Below are 17086 nucleotides of genomic sequence, written 5' to 3'. Positions count from 1 at the left end.
AGGCATATATAGTATGATTTTTCTGTGACACTACAGAATCCTAAACTCCCCTAAGTGCATATATTCTATCAACTATACCACCAAATAGGCTTCGTGCTTGCCTAAGTGACTAGAATCTCATTTATGTCACTTGAAACATTCATCCATAAAAAATGCTCTTGAACAAATGAGAGAAGTTAAAGATTCTAAACTTAGATTTAATTTTAGAGTTCAAATTTCACTATATTTTTTTTCATTGTTTATTTCTAAGTTGTAAAGCGCATATCCTTCACAGTTTAAAATTTTAAGTTCCCCATAAGGTTTTTATCTTACTGTTTAAGTTGCATAGGATTGTAGCTAAAGCCTCCTTGGACCAATTTAGCCCCCACCTTCCCCTTCACTCCTCCTGCTCTCCTCCCTCCCTCAGCATCTTGTGGTACATTGTCAGAGGTGCTCACTGGCCTTCCCAGTGCTCACTCGTGGCTGAGATCAGGGAAGCAGATATGCCATAATAATTTTATAATAATCTGGAGTTTCAGTGAAGCCGGAGTATGGACTGCAGTGTATGGAGTATGGAGGGAGGTGGGTAGGGGTGGGGGAGAGTTTCCCACTTTGCGTGGAAGGTTAAGATCATCTCTGAAAGTACATGGGAGAAGCAGCCTCCTTTATAGAAACTAATTCCCCACTTTCAGCCCACCTCCCTCCCAGTAAAATACAAACTTAAACTCTAGCAAAGAGTTGTCCACATGTAAGGGCTTAGAATTTTAATGTTGAAATGGACCTTAAAGATTTATCTCAACAGCGGGGGTGCCTGGGGAGCTCAGTCGGTTAAGCGGCAGACTTTGGCTCAGGTCATGGTCTCATGGTTCATGAGTTTGAACCCTGCATTGGGCTCTTCTGCTGTAAGGAGCCCACTTTGGATCCTCTGTCCCCCTCTCTCTCTGCCCTCCCTGTCCCTACTCCCCCACCCACCCCCTTGTGCACTCTCCCTCTCTCTCTCAAAAATGAATAAACATTTTTTTAAAAACGATTTACTCCGGGGCGCCTGGGTGGCTCAGTCGGTTAAGCGGCCGACTTCGGCTCAGGTCATGATCTCGCGGTCCATGAGTTCGAGCCCCGCATTGGGCTCTGTGCTGACAGCTCAGAGCCTGGAGCCTGTTTCAGATTCTATGTCTCCCTCTCTCTGACCCTCCCCTGTTCATGCTCTGTCTCTCCCTGTCTCAAAAATAAATAAAACGTTAAAAAAAAATAATTAAAAAAAAAAAAAGATTTACTCCAACACTCCTTTCTTTTTTTTAATAGCAAAGGAACTTAGAATGGCAAGAAAATATTTGCCTGGGGCAAAGATGGGATTAAAGTGTTTCTGAGAACTCACTTTAACAATTAAGATACTTTTTCCTTGTGGGGGTGTTTACATTAATGAATTGGAGCATTTTAAATGTCACATAATTCCTTAGAAAAGTTTAATTTATTCTATTCACAGGCTACTCGTGATATTTTATGTGTGTTATCTGCGAACACCTATCAAAGGTAATTATAATTGTTTTTAAATCATACTGTCTTCAGTTACTAAATAACTACTGTAATATTAAATGAATGTATATTAAATCAGCATTTTGATTAAGAAAGACATGAACCAATCTTAGATGTTCTCTTAAAAGACTGAATATATTATTCTTAGAGATTTCTTTTATGTGTTTGGACTTGTTTTGGAGATACTTATATTTGAATTAATTTAAAGTTTAAATCAAGTTAAACTTTAATATATGGCTAGAATTTAAAGTCCATAAACAGAAGTAAGCTAAAGTTTTATTTGGGCAGGTTTTTTTTGACTTTCAGAGAAAACATAATTATTTGTTTTTCTGCATAATCATGAAATAGTTTATTCTCCATTTATTGTAAAGCCATTTGCTGTATCACTTTTTTTTTTTTTTTTGGTGGTTTTAGTGAAGTCACTAGAATTATGTCATAAACATATGTGAGTAAAATAGATCACACATTGCTAAACATATGTGAGTAAAATAACTCAAATCACACATTGCTACCAGACATGAGAAGTAGATTGTGAAGAAAATTTCCTTCTGAGGAATATCTTAAATTAAATTTTATACTTATAGCTGTATCATTAAATTTGATGTATTTAATGAAATTTATTTTTAGGACAGTTTTAGATTTACGGAATATTTGTGAAGTTAGTACAGAGAGTTTCCATGAGCTCCATACCCCATGCTTATATTTTCAGTAAAGCATTTCATATGGTTGCTAGAAGAGCTAAACAGAACCCTATGTTTGAAATGGTTAAATCTTATTTGTTGAAATCCAAATCGAGGCGCTTAATAGACCCATGTTCTGGGTCTTAAATCTTAATAGACTTTGTTCTGGTCAGATAGAGACCAGGCAAATATGCCTTGATGCAGTAAAAAGAATGTTTTTAGAGCCATGGGAACTATTCACATAAAGAATATATGATGGCACCCGGGATATTTAATTGGATAATAGAGGATTGAGAAGTACTTTGTGACTGTCTTCAAATATTTGAGAGGGTACAGTGTGGAAGAGGACAGACTTGAGGGGACCAAAGGGTGGAAGATATTTAGCTCAAAGGAAGGAGGTGATTACAGTCCTGAAAGTGACAGCCTTGTGTGTGTGTATGGGCAGAGGAGTTTTTTAAATTACAAAAATAATACATGTGTACAGTAATACATTCAGATGAAATAATATTTCAAGAAAAGAGAAAATGTTTCCCTCCCTTAGAGCTACTACTCATTGGTGCTGATTGCAAATGGCTTCATATGTATCATTCTAGAAAACACTTCCAAAAACACAATAGTTTTATAAAAAATAGAATCAATATTATTGTTATGTAACTTTTTGTTTTTATTTAACAGCTTATCTTGGGTATCTGCCTAGATCTTCCTCATACTTTGTAGTGGTCTCCACATTTTATTGTTCCTCATATGAGTGATTACCAAGTACTTAGCTAGTCCCTTATCAATGGGCGTTAATATTATATTTATCTTATGGGGCGCCTGGGTGGCGCAGTCGGTTAAGCGTCCGACTTCAGCCAGGTCACGATCTTGCGGTCCGTGAGTTCGAGCCCCGCGTCGGGCTCTGGGCTGATGGCTCAGAGCCTGGAGCCTGTTTCCCATTCTTCTGTGTCTCCCTCTCTCTCTGCCCCTCCCCCGTTCATGCTCTGTCTCTCTCTGTCCCAAAAATAAATAAACGTTGAAAAAAAAAATTAAAAAAAAAAAGATTCTATTTATCTTTTTGTCATAACAACAAGTGCTAAGAGTAATGAACATTTCTGCACATATTTCTTTGCATACTTATTTTAATATTTAGAATATTTAGTATTAGAATATTCGAAATGGGACTTTTGAACCGTAATTTATAAATGTTTATAATTTGATAAATCCTGAGAACTTATGATGGGAGTGTCCATTTCTCTGTATCTCCATGAACACCAGTGTTATCAAACTGAACTTTTTCTCACAGGTAAAAAAAGAAAAAAAAAAGGTGGGGGGAAGCAGGGGGCTCATTTTATTTTATCCGTCTTTACCAGGGAAGTTTTACATCTTTCAAATGTCTGGTGTATTTGTATCTCTTGACCATTTGAAAATTGATTTGTAGGGTATTTTAATTTATATTATAGACAGTAACCTTTTGCCTATTACATGTATAACATTTCTTCTAGGATGTCAATTTATAGTTTATTAATGGTCTTTGCTTTATAGAAGTTTAGAATTTCTGTACAGTCACAACTATACATTTTCTGTGTTAATTTGTTCCTTAGAAACACCCACATCAAAATCATTAAATTACTTCCTCATATTTTCTTTCATAATGTTTATTTTTTGCCAAGTAATAAGTATATATTTGAAGTGTACAACACAATGACTTGATGTACATATATATTGCGAAGTGATCACCACAATCAAGTTGATTAATACATCTAACACCTATATCACCTCTCAGTTACCTTTTTGTATATGAGAATGCTTAAGATCCTTACTCTCAGCAAACTTTAAGTATACACTACAGTATTATTAACTATAGTCACTATTCTGTACATTCTTTTCTCAGAACTTTTTCATCTTACAACTAAAAGTTTGTATTTCTTGATGAACATCACCCGTGTCAGCCCCCACCCCACAGCCTCTGGCAACCACCATTCTACTCTGTTTCTGAATTTACTTTTTTTTTTCTCTTTTAGACTCCACGTATATGTGATACCATAAAGGATTTGTCTTTCTTTGACCTATGTCATCTAGCTTAATGCCCTCCTAGTTCATCCATGTTGTCATAAATGGCAGAATCCCCCCCCCCTTTTTTTAAGACTGAATAATATTCCCTTGCTTATATATATCACATATTCTTTATCCATGTGTTCAGTGACAGACACTTCAGCTGCTTCTATATCTTGGCTATTATGAATAATGCTGCCATGAACATGGAAGTGCAGATATCTCTTCAAAATATGGATTTTGATTCCTTTGGATATGTTCCCAGGGGTAGGATGGTTGGATCGTATGTCAGTTCTCTTTTTAGTTTTTTGAGGAGCCTCCAATACCGCTTTCCATAATGACTGTACCAATTTACATTCCCACCAACTGTACACAGGGTTTCCCTTTTCTCTGTGTCCTCATCAACACGTATCTTTTGTCTTTGATTATAGCTATTCCCATAGTAGTGAGGTGATATCTCGTTGTGGTTCGGAATTGTATTTCTTGGATGATTAATGAAATTGAGCACATTTGCATTTTTCCTGTTCTCCTTCAGAAAAAAATGTCTCTTCAGGTCTTTTGCCCATGTTTAAATCAGATTATTTATTTATTTATCGCCATTGGGTTGTATGAGTTCCTTATTTACTTCAGCTATTAACTCCTTATCAGATACACAGTTTGCAAATATTTTCACCCCTTCCATAGGTTGCCTTTTCATTTTGTTGATGGTTTCCTTTGCTGTGCAGAAACATTTTAGTTGATGTGGTCCCACTGGTTTATTTTGGCTTTTGTTGATGGTGCTTTTGGTGTCAGACTCAAAAAATCATTGTGAAGATTTATGTCAAGGAGGTGTTTCCCTGTTTTTTCTCATAGGAGTTTTATGATTTGAAGTATTACATTTAAGCTTTTCATCCATTTCAACTTAATTTTTGTGAGTGGTATAAAATAGGAGTTTAATTTCATTCTTTTACATGTGAATATCCAGTTTTCTAAGCATCATTTATTGAAGACACTATCCTTTTCCCATTGTGTTAGTGCCCTTATCAAAGATAAATTGACCATATACACGTAAGTTTATTTGGGGACTCTATATTCTGTTTCATTGGTCCATGTATCCACTTTTATGCCTGTACCATACTGTTTTGATTACTATACTTTTGTGATATAGTTTGAAGTGAATAACTACAATACCTGCAGCTTCATTCTGCTTTCCCAAGATTATCTTGGAAATTCAGGGTCTTGTGTTGTTCCATATGAAATTTGGGATCATTCTTTCTGTATCTGTGAAAAATGTCATTGGAATTTTGATTGGGATTGCTTTGAATCTGTAGATTGCTTTGGGTAGTATGGATATTTTAACATTAATTCTTCCAAACCAAGAACATAGGATATCTTTCTATTTGTGTAGTCTTCAGTTTCTTTCATCAGTGTCTTACAGTCGTCAGTGTAGAGGTCTCTCCTTGGTGAAGTGTACTCCTTCCTAAGTGCTTTATTGTTTTTGATGCTATTATAAATGAGATTGCTTTCTAAATTACCCGTTCAGATAGTTCACTGTGATTGTGTGGAAATGCAACTGATTTTTATATGTTAACTTTGTATTCCACAAATTTACTGAATTCATTTATTAGTTTTAACAGTTTTTTGGTGGGGTCTTTAGGGTTTTCTGTACGTAAGGTCACATCATCTGCAAACAGTTTTACTTCTCCCTTTCTTCTAATTGCCCTGGTTAGGACTTCCAATACAGTGCTGGGGGGAAATAGAGTGGTCACCCGTGTCTTGTTCCTGATCTTCGTGGAAAAGTTTTTGAGGTTTTCAACATTGAGTATGAAGTTAGCTGTGTGCCTTTATTATGTTGAGGTACATTCCTTTTGTACCTAATTTGTTGAGAATTTTTATCATGGAGGGGTTTCAAATTTTGTCAAATGCTTTTTCTGTATCTGTTGAGATAATCAGATGGTTTTTATTCTTCATTCTCTTAAAGTGGCACATCAAATTTATTGATTTGTATGTATTGTACTATCCTAGCATTGCAAAGATAAATCCCACCTACTCATGGTGTGTGGTCCTTTTAATATGATGTTGAATTAGGTTTCTGGTATTTGTTGAAGTTTTTTGCATCTATGTTCATCAGGGATATTGGCCTACAATATTCTTTTCTTTTATCATCCTTGTCTTGCTTCAGTATGAGGGTAATGCCAGCCTTATAAAATGAGATTGGGAGTGTTCCTTCCTCTTAAATTTGTTGGAAGAATTTGAGAAGGATTAGCATTAATCCTTATTTAAATGTTTGGTAGAATTCTCCAGTGTAGCCATCTGGCCCTCCACTTCTTTTTGTGGAGAGATTTTTGATTACTTATTCAGTCTTCTTACTAGTTTTAAGTCTATTCAGATTTTCTATTGCTTTGTAATTCAGTCTTTGTAGGTTGTATGTTTCTAGGAATATGTTTCTTTGAGATGTCCAATTTGTTGGTGTATAATTGTTCATAGTAGTCTCTTATGATCCTTTGTATTTTTGTGGTATCAATTTTAATGTCCCCACTTTCATTTGTGATTTTATTTATTTAAATCTTCTCTGTTTTTTTCTTAGTCTTATTAAAAGCTTATTAATTTTGTTTATCTTTTCAAAAAAACTGTTAGTTTTATTGATGTTTTCTATTGTTTCTTGTCTCTTATTTCATCTATTTCTATTATGATCTTTGTTATTTCTTTCCTTTCGGTAATGTTGGGCTTCATTTGTTCTTCTACTTCCTTGAGGTATATAAATGTTTATTTGAAATATTTTTTCTTTTTTTTTAATTTTTTTTTTTTAACGTTTATTTATTTTTGAGACAGAGAGAGACAGAGCATGAATGCGGGAGGGTCAGAGAGAGAGGGAGACACAGAATCCGAAACAGGCTCCAGGCTCTGAGCAGTCAGCACAGAGCCCGACGCGGGGCTCGAACTCACGGACGTGAGATCATGACCTGGGCCGAAGTCGGACGCTCAACCGACTGAGCCACCCAGGCGCCCCTGAAATATTTTTTTCTTAATATAGGCATTTACCAGGATAAGCTCCCCTCTTAGAACTGCTTTTGCTTCATTCCATGTTTTGGTATGTTGTGTTTTTATTTCATTTGTTTCAAGATATTTTTTATTTTCTTTTGATTTCTTCTTTGATCCATCGATTGTTCAGGATTAGGTTGTTTAATTTCCATGTATTTATGAATTTTCTTTCTTTCCTACTATTATTGATTTTCTAATGTCATACTATTGTGGTCAGAAAAGATACTTGTTATGATTTTGTCTTCTTAAATTTATTGGCCTGTTTTGTGACCTAACATAAGATCTATCCTAGAGAATGTTCTGTGTGCATCTGAGGAGAATGTGTATTCTACTACTGTTGATGAAATGCTCTGTATATATTTGTTAGGTCCATTTGGTCTAAAGTGTAGTTCAAGTCCAATATTTACTCATTGATTTTCTGTCTGGATGATCCATCCATTGTTGAAATTGGTATTGAAATCCTCTACTGTTTTGCATTGCTTTCTCATTCTCCTCTCTGATCTAGTTATATTTGCTTAATTTATTTAGGTGTTTTGATGTTGGATGCATATAGATTTATAGCTATAGATGTATATATGTGTATATACATATGTATAGATATATATGTATATCACATATATATATGTATACAGGCATATATATATACACACACATATATATGTATGCATATATATATATATATGATGCTTATATAGTATGCATATGTATGTATGATATGTATGCATATATATATATGTATATATATATGATATATAGAGTTACCCCTGCTTTCTTTTTGTTTCCATCTGAGTGGAATATCTTTTCTCATCCCTTCACTTTCACTTTATGTGTGTCCATAAAGCTAAAATGAGTTTCTTTTTTAAAAATTTTTTTATTTAAATTATCTGTACACCTCATGTGGGACTTGAACTCACAACCCCAATATCAAGAATCACATGCTCTTACAACCATTTTACATATATACATCTACATCTATAAATCTATATGCATCCAACATCAAAACACCTAAATAAATTAAATTATGCCACTCTCTGTCTTTGGGTTGGAGAATTAAATTCATTTACATTTAAAATAATTGTTGATAGATAAGGACTTGTTTTGCCACCTAGATGCTTTCTGTTTCATAGTTCCTTTCTTCTTCTCGTGCTGTCTTCCTTTTCCATACTGGTATGCTTTGTTTCCTTTCTCTTAATCTTTTGTGTATCTACTGTAGTTTGCTTTATGGTTCTCATGAGCCTTATTACATAATACATCTTGTAAGTGTCTCTTTTAAGCCAATAAAAACTTAACTTCAATCACATACAAAATCTCAGCTTTTTTCTTTCACTTCCCCTTTTTATCCTTTTGATGTCACAATTTAGATCTTTCTGTGTGGTATCCATTAACAAATTATTATGGCTCTACTTATTTTTAAATACTTTTGTCTTTTTACTTTTATGCTAGAGTTAAGTGATTATATACCACTATTACAACATTAGAGTATTCCTAATTTGTGTAGTTAACTTTACAGTGAGTTTCATATTTTCATATATGTTTAGGTTACTAATTAGCATTCTTTCATTGTGGCATAAATAACTTCTTTAGCATTTTTTTTAAGGCAAGTCTAGTGGTGATGAACTCACTCAGCTTTTGTTTGTCTGAGAAAGTTATTTCATTTTATCTGAGGGATAGCATTGCTGGGTAAAGTATTCTTAGTTGGCAGATATTTTTTAGATTTCTTATTTTTGAGAGAGAGGGAGGGGAAAAAAGAGAATTCTAAGCAGACTCTGCGCCAGCAGCAGAGAACCCAGCATGGGGCTCGGTCTCACCATGAGATCGTGACCTGAGCCGAAATCAAGAGTCAGGCGCTTAACCACCTGAGCCACCCAGATGCCCTGCTTTGTTGGCAGATTTTTTAGTGTGAGCATTTTGAATATAACATCTTATCCTCTCCTGACCTGCAAGGTTTCTGCTGAGAAATCTGCTAATGGCCTTAGGGGGGTTCCCTTTTATGAGATAATTACTGCTTTGACAGTTTATTCTTTGTCTTTAGTTTTGACAATTTCATTATGATGGGTCTAGTGAATTCGGGGGGGGGGGTGGTTAATTTGTATTGGTACCTGGAGCCTCGTGTGCTTGGATATCTAGATCTCTCTCCAGATTTGGCAAGTTTTCAGCTGATCTTTAAATAAGATTCCTGTCCTTTCTCTTCTCCTTCTTGGACTGCCATAATATAAATATTGTTTCTTCTGATGGTGTTCCATAATTCACATAAACGTTCTTCACTCATTTTCATTCTTTTTTTTTTTTTCTCTTCTCACTGGATAATTTCAAATTAATCACTTTTCAAGTTCCCGTATTTTTGCTTCTGCTTGATCAGGTATGGTATTGATGCTGTATATTGCATTTTTCATTTAATTTGTTGTATTTTTTGGCTCTAGAATTTGGTTCTTTTTATAATTTCTAGCTGTTGAACTTCTTGTTTTATTCATGTATTGTTTTCCTAATTTTATTTAGTTGTCTGCACTCTCTGTAGTTCACTGATCTTTCTTAAAACAATTATTTTGAATTCTTTGGCAGTTCACAGATCTCCATTTCTGTGGGGTCAGTTACTGGAAAATTATTGTGTTCCTTTGACTGTGTTATACTTCCGTGATTTTTCATTTCTTGTAGCCTTGCCTTGATCTCTTCAATTTGATGGAGCAATCACCTCTTTCAGATTTTAGGGTCTGGTTTGGTGAGGAAAGACCTTTACCTGCAGGTGGGTGCAAGGAGCCAGGTAAGGTGTGCTGTTTCCATTCTTGGGGAAGGCTCAACACTGTAGTATTTGTGCAGCTCTATCAGCTGAGGTTAGCGTCGGTGAAGATTGCAGGCGTCTTCAATGACCAAGGCTGTGGGTGTCTGTAATGGTGGTGATCTGCTGAGATCTGCAGTGGTGAAACTTCTGGGGACCACTTGATCTTTTCTCCCATGGTGCACGTTGTGGTCAAGGTATCTCCTTTGGCACTGGGTTTGTCTTGTGGGTGCCCTTGTGGTCGTGGTGGCAGTGGTGTTTGATACGTGGGTGACCATGGGACAGCTGTGTTGCTGGGGATTGGAACTCGTGTGCTTGCAGAGCAATGGCGGCTCTGGGCTCCAGCAGTTCTGGCTAGCCACCTGTAGTGGTGAATCTGGTTCCTAAGATGTGAGTGTACATGGAGCAGGCACAATTCGGGGACTGCAGCCTGGGCATTCATGGAGAAACAATGGCTTCAGGGTGCGGGGCACTGGCTGGCTCACGTTGGTGACAATTTGCAGGACACGGATGTGTATCAAATGACCGCAAGGCTGGGGTCTGGAGTGCAGGCACTCATAAAGCAACAGTGGGTCTGGGGTTCTGGCTAGCCTACAGCAGCATTGGTTTCACACCTGAGGCATTGGTGTTTGCAGAGCAGCCACAGAGGTCTGAAATGCTGGTGTACGCAGAGTGGCCACGTCTCTCTACCTGATGTGCACAGGGCTTGTGTGAGGGCTTGTGCGGGACGGCAGCCCTGCCTCCGGAGCGGTGCAATGGCAGCTCCTTCTGGGAGTGGTGCCGCAGTGTTTTCCTCCCAAGGGTTTCTGAGTGCTTTCTTGTTTGAAAAATACCTTTACTTAGCCCTCACATTAAGTTGATGGTTTGTTTAATAGGTATTCCTGGGATTTTTTTCAGCATTTTGTAGATGTTGCTTTATTGTTTTCTAGCATTGAGCATTACAGATGAGAGTTTTTTTAAGTTTGTTTATTTTAAGAGAGAGAGCGTGCGAGAGAGTGCATAGGCTGGGGAGGGGCAGAAAGGAAGAGAGAGAATCCCAAGCAGACTCCATGCTGTCAGCACACAGCCTGAGCCAGGGCTCAAACCCATGAACGGTGAGATCATGACCTGAGCCAAAATCAAGAGTTGGACGCTCAACCAACTGAGCCCCTACACATGAGAAATTTCATATAAAGCTTTGCTCTCTGGAAATTTATAGAGTTTTAAGATATGCATGTGCATATGTACGTGTGGTTGTGTGTGTACTTTATATGTTTGTTAACTTGTAGGACACTTAAATCTGAACATTCACATCTTTCTTTACCTCAGAGAATTGTAGGGTCTCTTCATCTTTTGCTTAGCCTCTCTTTTTTGAAAATCTGTTGTTGCTTTTTATCAATTTAATTTCTTTAATTTTTATCTATTTTTTCTGTTTGCAGATTTGGTTATATATTCACATTTTAAATTAGCTACTAGATATATTCACATCAGCGGCTATTCTCAAGGCCTCTCCTCTGCACAAGGCAATTCACTGCAGCATTCTGTTGTGCCCAGATTTCAGGACCAGTGGGAAGCCACACCCCCTGGCCCCTCCCTCCACTGAGCAAGTCAGGAAGGGGCCTCAATGGAAGCAGAGTAATTTGGTGACTGCAATGCTTTCCTGCCAGGCCTTCCCCTGACCAGCCTTTAAAAATAAAAAATAAAAAGTAAAAAAAAATCTCTGGATCTGTGTGTGCCCTTGAACTTCCCTTACTTCGTACTTTCTTACTTGAACTGTGTAACTTTTCTCTCCAACCCCAAAATCCATATTAGAAGAAGGCCTCTCTGCATGTACAACTGAAGTCTCCAGTCTTCTCAGTGGAACAATGAAATAGTTCTGTACCTGTTGTGTGAGTCTCACATGCAGCCTAAGAGGAGAAGGGCAATGTTTACACTGTTTATGCTGTGTTCCCTGCACAGTGCCTAGAGCTCAGTAGGTACACCATACAAATCTTGTAAACTTTTAGACATAAGCTTTCCTGGAAATAAAAATATTTATATGTTTTACCCAATAATGTTTATTCTAGAAATTTATCCTAAGGAAGTATTCAGGGATGCTCAGGGTTTTATGTACAAGGATGTTCATGGTACTTACAGTTGTCAAAAATGAAAGTAACTCAAAAGTCCAGCAGTACTTATCTAAAACAATATATATGCTTGTCATGGTTGAATATTTAATATAAATTCTTTTTTAAAAATTCACACAGAGGTACAATCTCCTGAAATCAGTAAAACCTATTTTATCTTAACCAAAGCATGGCTTTTTTATATACCTTAAATAGGATAACTGTCAATCCTGCCTTCATATTGCTGTAATTTTTAGTGATATTGTCTAACATTTTTATTTTTTTTATTCATGTTACTGAATAGTTTAGAGAGAATCAAATTTTTTAAATCTAAGAACAAATAAATGCAGTTTATTTTTATGTAATCATAGTGGACATTCAATAAATACAGAATGTTTTTTATTCCAGAAAACAGCTCCTTGAACATGGTGAGGTAAGGCTTTCATTTTAATCTCTGCTGTATTTGTGTGTTAAATTCTAGTTCAAGGGTAATTCACAAAGGTACTGCCTTGCACTGTTAGTCGTGCTTCTGTGGTTCAGCACTGGTAATACATTTTGGTGATCCTTCCCATGCTTCCGTCTGCTCTTTTGAACAGTAGAAAGGATTTGAAAACCAGAAGGCTCATTGACGACCACGGAGCATAATTAAATTACCTTCATTAATTCATTCATTCTTTTATCCGTTCAATAATAAAAGCATTAAATTCCTAGCCCACTGAGCCTATAGCTCTAGTCAGCTAGAGCCTATCCAGGTGGATACCCGTGGCCCTGTGACTGGTGGCCTGCTGCCACACATGGACTTGATGGTCAGTCAGCTACAATCTTAGCAGTGTTCCCGGACACAGAAGGTGGAATAGCAATGTTTCTGCCCTCAAATGTGTATAATTTTTCAACAGACCTGATGCAAACAAGACAACATTTTATATGGTGCTAAATTATTTTGTGGCATATGAAGAGAAAGCTCATCAGGGGCTAGAAATGAGATTTCCTAAGTATTAGCACTTTGAGTCTCAAGGGTAAGGTCAAATTTACAAGAGAATTTGTAATTCTCACAATTGAATTTGAACCTAATGAAAACAGCCTATAATGATAATGAATATTTTATAGTAGTTACTATGTGCCATGTACTGTGCTGTTTAATTCTCATAATATTATTCCCGCTTTGCAAATAAGAAAATTATGTTAATTAGATGATAGTAGCTTTCACGGAGACAAACACTAACATTTCAGTAACTTAACTCAGTAGAAGTTTAATTGTTTGCTGACATAAAGTTAAAACTAGGAGTTCCTGGTTAGCAGGTGGCCCTCCAACAGGCAGTGATTGAGGAACCCAGATTCCTTCCATTTATAGCTCTGCCATCTTCAGCGTGTGGCTTCTGGGGCCCATGTACTTGTCTGCCTCATGTCAGCACAGGAGAAGGAACAGGGAAGAGCCTGCACTGGAGGATTGATGTGCTTGTCTGCATTGAATCAGCAAAGGAGAAAGAAGAGGGAAGAGGGTGCACTGGAGGTTTTGTAAGGGCTAGGCCTGGAAATGGAAATGTGAACTTCCTGCCTGCAGCTGAAGCTCAGGCATGCGGCCACGCCTGACTGCCGGGGAGCTTGGGAAATGAAGTCTAGCTGCCTGTCTGAGAAGAAAAGCAAAGCGGTCTGGGCCACAGAGCGAAGACCTAAAGAAATTAAATAGCTTTTGTCAGGTCTACAGCTATTTGTTACTAAAGCTTGCATTTGAACACTAGCAGTCCGTCTCCAATGCCCTCAAAGTAGTAGTCAGCCCTTACTGCTTCCTGTGTGCATGGCATTTTGGGGAAGTGATTTATGTTTCTTTATAGCTTAATTCTCACAACAACCCATTGAGGTAAGTACTATTATTTTGTATATCTTACAGGTGAAAGAGAATTGAGGCATGGAGAAGTTGAGTAACTTAGGGTCGCAAAGCTGAAATGACCTTAGCTTTGTGGAACCAAGGGCCATGAACCCAGGCCATGTAGCAGCAGAGTCCATGCTGTTAATCGTTCACCACATGCTACCACCTAACATGAGCTGCTCTTATGCAAGTCAGCCATGTCACATTGTCCACTTTACTTAGTGGCGCACATTCATACTTCATATTTTATTATACTGTATTTAAAACCCACCTTGGGGCACCTGGATGGCTCAGTCCATTAAGCATCTGACTCTTGGTTTCAGCTCAGGTCATGCATGCTCTCACAGCTCATGGGTTTGAGCCCCACATTGGGCTCCACGCTGTTGCTGCTTGGGTTTCTTGCTCACTCCGTCTCTCTCCACCCCTCCCCTACTCGCTCTCTCAAATTAGATAAATAAACTTAAATAGCAAAATAATAAAAAAAATAAAATCCACCTCTTTTTAGAAACACAGTATTCCTTAATTTTCTGCCCTCATTTTTCACATTCTTTTGTTTTCTTCTTGTTTTTCATTTCTCCATTTATCTTTTTTTTACCCATTTTAATTTTTTCTGTTAACTCTGTATACTAATCCGCTCAATCTTTATTATGTGCACCTGTACACCAGGTCCGTGCTTTCATGGAATTTAATGTATAGTGGAGGAAGACAAGCAAGGTGAACACCTCATTATATGTGCCATGACGGAGGAAGTAGATAGACCAGTAGTGCAGAAGAAGTGATTAAATCTGTGTGGAGGAGATAGGGGTAGTTGGGGAAAGATTTTATTAATGACCTTAGAGGAGGAGTTTTCCAAGGTCAAAGCATGTGCGTGTATAAGGAAGCCATAAAGTAGTAAGTTATGTTCAGAGCTGCAGGCAAATCAGTATTGCTGATGCATGGAGAAGGCAAGAAGTAGCAGAAAATGACCCAAGTTCAGACTCTGGTGATTTTGTATGCAAAGACACTGGACTGTCTCCTGGGCTTTATTGTGTAAGAGAGGTGGTATAGTCAGATCTGAGTTGTAGATCTTTTCCCCCTGTTGGCAGTAGAGAGGATAGCTTTTTATTTTATTTATTTATTTATTTTTATTTTTTTAACGTTTATTTATTTTTGAGACAGAGAGAGACAGAGCATGAACGGGGGAGGGTCAGAGAGAGAGGGAGACACAGAATCTGAAACAGGCTCCAGGCTCCGAGCAGTCAGCACAGAGCCCGACGCGGGGCTTGAACTCACATAAGAGAGGATAGCTTTTTATTTTTATTTTTATTTTTTTTTCAACGTTTATTTTATTTTTGGGACAGAGAGACAGAGCATGAACAGGGGAGGGGCAGAGAGAGAGGGAGACACAGAATCGGAAACAGGCTCCAGGCTCTGAGCCATCAGCCAGAGCCCGACGCGGGGCTCGAACTCACGGACCGCGAGATCGTGACCTGGCTGAAGTCGGACGCTTAACCGACTGCGCCACCCAGGCGCCCCTAGGATAGCTTTTTAAAAGGCAATCAGAATTCAAGCAGACTAAAAGACAGTGATAGCAAATCTGTTAATTTTTTTTTAAACTGAAGAGAGTATATTCCTTGCTTTGTGCCAACCCTCTGAATCCGGGGCAGTCCACAACCTTCACCTCATTAAATAAATCCCTGGGTTACCTCTGTAGTGTCATGATAATTGGCAAACTTTGTTAGATGAAAGGATTCTGTGGTGATTTTTTTCCTCCCAATTTAATGTATTTATCTGTATTTTATTTATTTCATAAGTTGGTTTCTTTTAACCAATTTTTCTATTTTATGGGCTTAGAAATTGGTGGAGTACCTAGTAATTCGCAGGAAAGAAAAAGAGGGGAAAGAGTTAGAAACAATATTTATTGCCAGAATGTTATAGTATCAATGAGGAGCTACTGTGAAGATAGGCGAGGGAGGGATAACACTGAGGGTGTTCAATCCTGAATATTCTTTTGACCCACTCATACCTCCTTTTGTCCATGATGGCCAGTCCTGTATCAGCCTTCACTCTTTTCCCAATCCCTAACCAATTTCATTAGTTTATATTTGATTCTTTATATTTTAACTCAGTTGAGTTTGTGTTTTTTATCATAAGTAAAGTTTTTCTACAGCCAGCCAGAGAGTTTTTTGTGACATACAGCTGAAGCTGTCTGAACCAATATAGGAGTATCCTGTTGAAGGAGTGAAGTAATACAGAATTGGGGGGAAGAATTACTTCTTTTGAAGAAATGGATTGAGTGATGTGTATTGGGGTCTGTACAAGTCTGTGTCCATGGACTAACAGAACCATGTGGTTGATAGTGTATTGTTTGGAGAGGAAGTATAGTGGTTAAAGACACAGACCTAGGATCTGGCTGGCCTCACATCCTTGTTCTTCCATTTACTGGCTTTGTGATCTTAGCCAAGTTACTTTACATCTTTTTGGGAACAAACAAAACAACAGCAGTAATAACAGCACTTAGCTCATGTGGTGGCTATGGGATTAAATGAGTTCCATGTAAGATACTTAGAATAATGCCTAGTATAAGTTAAACGCTGTGTAAATTCCCACTTTTAAATTTGTGTGCCTTTTGGACCTTTTGTCTGCCCTCTGTTACCTGTGCCAGTGAAGGGCATCCCTACCATGTTCTCAAGACATTTTTACATTGTTGTGGGAGGTAGTTTTGACCAGGACAATGTGCCATTTGGACTGGCCTTCCGTACTTAGTCTTTGTTTTCTTTGTGCTTGGTAGCTGCTACTTCACACTTTACCCAGTTGGCTCACTTACTCCAAAGATGGGTAGTGAACAGTTTGCTGGGCTTCTCTTCTTTCCTTGTTTCCAGCCTCTAAAAGATGTTGTGAGGATTTTCCTAGTTTTTTATGTGGACAGAAGTACTAACGAATTGACGACACTGTACATATAGTACAGATTTTTGGACTGTACTTTTTTTAAAGTTAATTTATTTTGAGAGAGAGAAAGAGCTGGGGGAGGGGCGGAGAGAGGGATGGCCCCATGCCCCCAGCACAGAGCCGGATGAAGAGCTTGAACTCACAAACTGTGAGATCGTGATCTGAGCCAAGATCAAGAGTCAGATGCTTA

General features: G+C 37.7%; 1 protein-coding gene across 1 annotated transcript in view; it reads left to right on the top strand.

The window, feature by feature from the left end:
- DPY19L2 (dpy-19 like 2) overlaps window positions 1–17086 on the top strand; it is a 98525-nt gene that overhangs the window by 65142 nt on the left and 16297 nt on the right. Inside the window, exons 16-17 of the mRNA XM_043589242.1 lie at window positions 1463–1509; window positions 12510–12534. Of these exons, the coding sequence (XP_043445177.1) occupies window positions 1463–1509; window positions 12510–12534 (72 nt within the window). The remainder of the gene's footprint in view (window positions 1–1462; window positions 1510–12509; window positions 12535–17086) is intronic.

Source organism: Prionailurus bengalensis, chromosome A2 (assembly GCF_016509475.1).
Source record: "Prionailurus bengalensis isolate Pbe53 chromosome A2, Fcat_Pben_1.1_paternal_pri, whole genome shotgun sequence".
Classification (NCBI taxonomy): Eukaryota; Metazoa; Chordata; class Mammalia; order Carnivora; family Felidae; genus Prionailurus; species Prionailurus bengalensis.
Note: the sequence above shows the minus strand (reverse complement) of the source record. Positions and strands in the feature narration are given on the sequence as shown.